The sequence below is a fragment of the Charadrius vociferus genome, unplaced genomic scaffold (genome assembly GCF_000708025.1).
Source record: "Charadrius vociferus isolate BGI_N301 unplaced genomic scaffold, ASM70802v2 scaffold43, whole genome shotgun sequence".
Lineage (NCBI taxonomy): Eukaryota > Metazoa > Chordata > Aves > Charadriiformes > Charadriidae > Charadrius > Charadrius vociferus.
The window spans coordinates 3,459,770-3,466,965 of record NW_009648043.1 but is presented as its reverse complement, the minus strand read 5'-3'; the positions used below and the strand labels follow the sequence as shown (position 1 = coordinate 3,466,965).

Here is a 7,196-nt window from a genome sequence, read left to right as displayed (position 1 = left end):
GAGGGGATATCATGTGACCCTCTATTGATTAAGACTGCAGTAGAACGTTATTTGCAATCTTATTGCATAATGGAAATCAGGAGGTAGCTGTCATGGTTTCAGAAGACAAATTGCCGCTATCTTAGACAATTCATAGGCCTCTTTCCTTCTTGCTGCTCTTAATTCACAGTTAATGCATGTCTTACAAGGCTTAGTTTCTTAAATCAGTCTATGGCACTGAATTCAACTCAAAACAGGATGTAAGCGGTAGTCTATGTGGCCCTGCATTATGACGGGTGTTAAAGTGACCGTTCCATCTATCATTACTTCAGAACTATACACTATTTAATAGGGTAACACAACTTCAAAAAAGGATGGGAAATTAAAAACAGACACCTCCCGCAGCATGCATGATTGTTCCCGGGAAAGGCAGGCCTTCCCCACCAGGCACTGCTCCAGAGGTGCTCTCAGTGTAGAACATTTCTAAGTCTTAGCTCAGTTTTGTGTACTTGATTTTCAGAAGCAAAACATACTGCTGGAACAAGTCCACTACTCTCAAACCTGGGCAGTAAGTGCAGCCAGGGATCAGTTTTGAGATCGTAATGAACACCTGACCACAACCCAGCAGATACTTTGCTCCTCCACTGAACTGTAAATCCGTCATTATGCCCTTCATGGGAGAACCAGAGGGAAGGACAAAAATCTCCCTTTAAATGACTGAAACACTCTTTGCCAATTTGAGAAACCTTCAAAAAAAAAAAAAAAAAAAGCCAATCTTTCTTTACTTCTAATCAATCTCTCAGTTACAACAATTAGAAAATAAGTGCAACACTTTTCAAAATACATAACAGCAGTACATAACATCACCAGAATCTTCTCCACCGAAGCCAAAGAAATAGTTTTTAAGTGGTCTTTGGTGGTTGTGAAGTTGTAGGACATAAGACAAGATTTCTGAACAGAAGGAGCGAGTCTGAATAACAGGGGGCAGTGGGACAGTAGCAGATTCAGACAAAAGTTACAGTCATTCCATGTGTAGAAAAAAGTGCTCAACTTACCCTCATCTGTTTGCCATTGCACAGGATTAAAAATTAAATGTTTGCTGCCTGATCTGTTCCAGCTAAGCTGATTGATTAGAACGTGTTCATCTTCCCATCTAACTTAGCAAGTTTAAAAGTGGCAGGTTTACTTTTCCATTATTTATAAAGCCAGAGCTGAACAAAGTACATGGAAGGTAATGCCAGTAGAACTGTTGTCCAAAAGTAATCACTTATAAAGTGATAACCAAGCCCGGAAAAAAATATCACCTTGTAAAAAATATGGAGGACGTTAAGATTTCAAGGCAATCAAAGATACTTCAGTACGCTTCATTTGTCTAGACAAGTACATCAATAGCACTAGTTTATTACTCGCATATCTTCCTAGTTAGGGAAATTATCTGGTCCTCCTACAAATAGATTTGTGTTTAAAACTTATATTTCATTTTCCTGGAAATCTGAGAAATCAGTCTCAACCTAGTCTTGATGAGCATAAACGCTCAATATGGAGCAAACGTGACTAGTGAAAAAAAATAAGGATACAAATCCCTAAAGAATTAAAATGTGCCCGGGTTGTTCAGAACTTCAAAAGAGGCATTTGACACCTTAAATTAGGATGTGCAATCATTGCTCTTTTTTTTTTTTATCCCTTTGCTTTGAAAGGGCAAACCAGTCATTTCAGATTTCTGAATCTAAAAAAGTCCTTTCTTTTTTGAAGATAACACAACGCAATCAGCTCACTTATTTCACTGTGCTTGAAATTTAAAAGAAAGACATAAAATGTTCCTTACCTTAAAAAGTCTTAAAATATTTGCAACCATAATGGACACAGAACTTGCTGCAGCACCTATCACACCTGATATCTTGTCTGGCTTAGTGAAAATAGGTGGGTCACCATTAGCACACTTCACGTCTGAACCATCTTTTTCTATCAACGCTTGCACAAATGTTAAGGATTGCTCCAATGCATAAGTGTCCCTGGAACACGTATCGAGGATCCGGACACCTAAGGTGATATTGGCAAGAAGATCAGGATCTTTATTAATCTGATCAATTGCATACAGCATTGCCTCTAGTCTGTGGATCCCTTTCTCCTTCTTGAGCTCCCCACAAGGCACCCCTCTATCCCCTTTTGCATGGACGGGGAACAGTCCTCCCAAGATGATGTCCCCATCCAGTCGGATGGAGTGGGCATATTCCTGGCCATGAGTTTTTTGCATCAGGGTGAGTATCCAGTAGAATTTGGCTGTTAACAGGAAGAAACAATGGCAGGAAACTAATCGTTTTCCTTCGTATACCATTTTCTCTGAAGACTTTGTTGCTATTCAGTATCCAGATTTTCTTCTTGCTAAAGGATGAGGTTGAGCATTTGAAGCTGCACTTTCTGGAGGCTACCATCAGTGCCCAGTAAGTAATACAGAACCATGGGGTAGGTAGAAAAAGTATCTCAGCAGAAGTACATAAAACGTGTTTTACAAAAGATGTCCACTGATGTCATGGATTGATGAGCTTCTCCGAGAGGTGGTTTTCAATTGCTCTTAATTGATGGTGAAGCATAGAGTAGTATCTCTGGTGCTGATGCTAAGAGGAGGTCAGCAGCTTATGTCCTTGTATTTTGCCCTGCAGCTGAGGTACTCCTGAAAAAAACAGTGAGAAATACCATTTAGTTTGGCGGTTCTATACCTGTCACACAGTGTATTTACTTTTGAATAGGAGTTACATCGCCGAGGTTTTACTTTCGATATTCTGTAAGGGAGTAATTCTTGGCCATCTGTGAATTTGAACACCTGGCTGCACTATACGACAAGCCAGGAAACTGAGGATACCAGCAGAGCAAAAGCCAAATCAGAGGAAATAAACTTAGCTTGATGTTCAGGTTCCAACCAGTAATTCGTATTTACCTTCGCATTGCATGACATCCAGAAACAGATTTGATCCATAACACATTGTATTTTCTGTTTTGCTGTATCATTCTGTTCCAGCCTACAGAAGTGCAATACTACTTACACTCTCACTCGCAGAGAGGTCCCATTTATGACAATGGAGTAATCAGGGCTCCTGAATTTAAGTACGCTCTTCAGCCGCTGCAGTACAAGCACATTCAATTCATCTGGATATTAAACTGATTATTTCTCCAGTGGAATTTACTTTTTTCTGGGCTTACTATATATCTAAAATGCCTTCCAGATAATTTCTAATACTAAATTACTTTTATGAAAAGGTAGCTGATTTCTTAAGCAAAGAGACCACAATGTATTCTGTTAGGACACCAGCTGAACATCCAGTATTTCCAACATTTCACTCGAGCTGAGGTCCAACATTAACAAGATCTCTATTCTCTGCTTGCATTTGGACCACATTAAATAGGAGCAATGTTGTGCCCCCACTGACATCTGGAGAAGTCCCACTGATTTTAACGAGATCAAGCTTTCAGCCTACATAGCTGAACACCTGACTGACTGTTATAAATATTTCCAAATTGCCCCCACTTTAATTCTCAAGTGAGTGGCATTTATTTATTTTAATATTTAACAAAATTATACATAAATTTTTAGTCTTCTGAGGAGAAGAGAGAGGGAATTAATTTTGCTTAATATTAGATTGGTGCGCTGTGGGCAACTGCAACTGAACTCTCAAAGCACCTGTTATAGGCTATGGAGAGCAGTGGACATCCTAGGGTGCAATTCACCTGATCCTTTTCTTTTAAAAAAGTCTTATTTATAATGAAATTGATCGCCTTGAACAAGTGCCTACCCTACTGCCTATACAGAAAATCCAGGCAACAGGCTCATCTGTAGGTATGTACTTTGTCCCTAGTGATCTGACTGGTTCCTACCAAAAATATGATCAAATTAGAAGACAATTATAGACAAAATTAGCAGACAGTTATAGACGACTATATTGTTTTTCAAAGACGTTTTGAATTATTCTCGGCAAGATTTTTATATATTATTTGGTAACAATACCCAAAATGTGGTTTTACAATGCTTTAAATTGCTCTTATTCTTCTTACATTTATTTTGTTACATGTTTTTCCCCAAATGATAATACTAAGCTCAGAAAAGATGAAGAAGGGTTTTTAAATAGAGGCTACTTGATGACCTGAGAAAAAGATTCACAGTGGAAAGTCTTCTATTGAATGTAAAGGTATCTCAGTGTGATTTGGTAGCAGAGTGACGACTTGAAAATGAAACTTGTTTAATGGGTGTGAATAAAATCACTTCAGTTGGGAACAGCAGCACACAAGACTTTCGGCACCCCTTAACATTTAGTTTTTGCTTGAATTTGGCCCAGGGTTGAATCTAAATGAAACTAAGTTTGTGCTGGTTTATGTGATAATCCCATTAATTCTCCTTTGGCTCCTTTTGGGCACATAGTTTACAAATCTGACCAGACTTTGGCCGCATGAACCAAACTCAGACTCAGACCCAAACAGAGTAACTTCACTGTCACCGTGTGAGTTGATCCAGCCCCATGGGATGTTTCTTATACAGTCCATGCTATAGAGAAAAGATTGTATTCGCTATCAACTAGCCACAACTGTCTGCTGTCTTGATTGCCTTAGAAGAAAAACACGGTTAAGCGTTCAAAATAGTAAAAATTATAGCTACACCTAAAATAGACATAGAGGCAATTCCCTTTCTGGTTCCACAATGAACAATCAACTCATTAGCCTGGGCATGTATGTACAATCCATACAGGGAGCAATTCTCTGAAGGAATAAATTATAAGACTGTTCTTATTTAACACTGTACGGAGAACAAGAAAGCATCACTGAAAAAGTGAAAATATTCATGAAGGCAAGAAATGCTGCTTTTTCTCTTGCTTAGCCTCAGGTCAATTCCTTACAGCCAAAAATGCCAGAAATTAAAGCAACTGTCAGTCTTCGTACAAACAAATAGTGATGAATTCAACTATTGCAACCCAAATTCCAACAACAATGCAGAAGCTACTGTGAGGCAAATATTCTCCATTCAACATCTTATCTGGAACTGACTGAAAATCAAATGAATTGATAATAAGCATTTTTCAACATTGTAGTCTACATAAGCATTAATTGCTCTGCCTCAGCTTGCATGTTTTCCTGAAAAAGTATGTTTCTTTGCCACAAGTGTCCACAGTTTGTCTATAAAACAGAAATAAAATTTTAAAATGTTCTTTTTAAAAATTTAAGACCTTTTAGTCTTTTTTTATGTTACCTAAGGAGTAAAAGCTTCTGTTACACTGCCTAATCTATTCATGCCACACTGCTTTTCATACATTGATTAATATTAACTTTTACAGAATGTGTTAAGCCTGTGTAGCTAAGCAGAAAGTATCTCATCTAAATGAATTCCACTTTTATCAATGAATTTTCGTGAAAATCATGGTCCTCTGGGCTGTAAAGCCTGAATGAACTTTCCTCATGTGCAGAGATTTCCTTCAAAGTAAAATGCTGTCCTTTTCCAATTGACCACAAAAGTTTGAATTAATGCAAATATGTTCTCGATTTGACAGATTCCCCAGTGTACTAGTTGGTGTTTGCTAGAAACATGACTTCAGAGAATAAATTCATACATTTCCAAGCACAGTCCAAAAGCAAGTGCACCACAAAGCCTCTCTTCCAGTCACCTTGGAATACATGCTCCTCTTTGGTTTAATTCATTAAATATATCTGGCATTATCAGAACATACTGCTATTTTTAAAGTCAGTATTTCAGCACAAACCTCCACTTGTTCTGCTAGAATATATATTTATTTTTAAACCTAAGGAGGTGGGGTACTGCAAGACAGGGGACATGGAAACTTCTGCATGTAGTGTCTGGTTCTGAAATTACTTCCTTCCTAAAATCATTGAGCTTTACGAGACATGTAGTACTCAAGGATGGATACTTTGGTACCATGGCACCAGAGTCTGTGCATCGGCATGTGCCTGGACCGGTCACTATTCCAACCACAGACTCACTGCACTGAGAGATGGGCTTATTATGGGAGATCTTTATGTTAATGAACACGTCTAAATAATGAGCTGAGAGTGACAGATAAATAGTTTAATAAATATAGGCAGTGCCTCTCTTTTGGTAACAAGGTTCCTGAAAGAACCGTCTTCAGCTGGCTCTGAAGTCGTGGCTGGAATCATATAGAAAGGTTTGATATCTTCACCTGGAAATGTTGTTTTAAAAAAATCTCACAGACAGCTGCAGGAACAAGGACTGCTCTCTGCAGCATAAGCAGGAAAACACATTCACTGAACTTCGTGGAACATTTTTTAATTGACGTTTCCTGTCAGACTCACACGTTCCCTTTACTGAGTGACAACAAAAAACTATTGGGGGGGGAACATCTGAGAAACAGTACTTAGAATTTTGTCTCATGTCAAAAAATTAATTTCTTATAGCATTTGAAGCACATTTGAACAGCACTAAAATAAAACAAAACCACTATTCTGTGAACTAGACAAGGTGGAGTTTTAGGGTGAAAATCCATTTCTGCTTGCACAAAACATCAGGTTGTCCAGTCAATGCAAAATTGATATGGTTTTACTGAATGAAAACAAAATAACAACATCTTCCATTATGAAGTTCTGAGAAGAGAAAAAAAAAATGCAAAACTGTGCTTTTTTTGACTTTCTACTACCGACATATTCCTTCCAAACTACCAAATAAGAATTATCTTGCTAATGTTCTTTTTAGTGTTCATAAACGTTGCCTCTTTCTCCTGTTCAGTGATGAACAAATAGATGAATTTCCACACAGAGCAGGTAAAGAGTTGCCACCTGCATACAGTAACATGACATATATAGAAGATGAATAGGTTTTGCTGACAACGGAAGGGAATTTGGAAAACCTAAGGCCTTGACATCGCAACTTCTAACTTGCAGGAGAATTCTTCACTGATGTAAGTAGTCTCATCTACCTCAGCTCTTCTGTAATGATTTGCTGTGCCCCTGCCACAGAAGTAACCTTTACACAATAATCAGGACTTCAAGGCGAGTCACCCTCAGCATCTCGTTTACAGGAACTATTTCCTCCTAGTGCACCAGGAGAGAAATGTCTCCACTCAGTCTGATGAGCCTCTTTTCAAATACCCCAGAGCACCTGCCTTCACTTTCTACCCTGCAAAAATCCATTTTCCAAACAAGCTACCCTGCTAAAAACCGACACAGGCCCTTCTGCCAGGGTGAGGCTAACAGAAGCTTATGAT

The 7,196-nt window shown here is 38.4% G+C and overlaps 1 protein-coding gene across 1 annotated transcript in view; it reads right to left on the bottom strand.

The window, feature by feature from the left end:
* GRM8 (glutamate receptor, metabotropic 8) overlaps positions 1-2,314 on the bottom strand; it is a 347,214-nt gene extending 344,900 nt beyond the window's left edge. Inside the window, exon 1 of the mRNA XM_009883656.1 lies at positions 1,805-2,314. Within this exon, the coding sequence (XP_009881958.1) occupies positions 1,805-2,314 (510 nt within the window). The remainder of the gene's footprint in view (positions 1-1,804) is intronic.
* Positions 2,315-7,196: the final 4,882 nt, after the last annotated feature.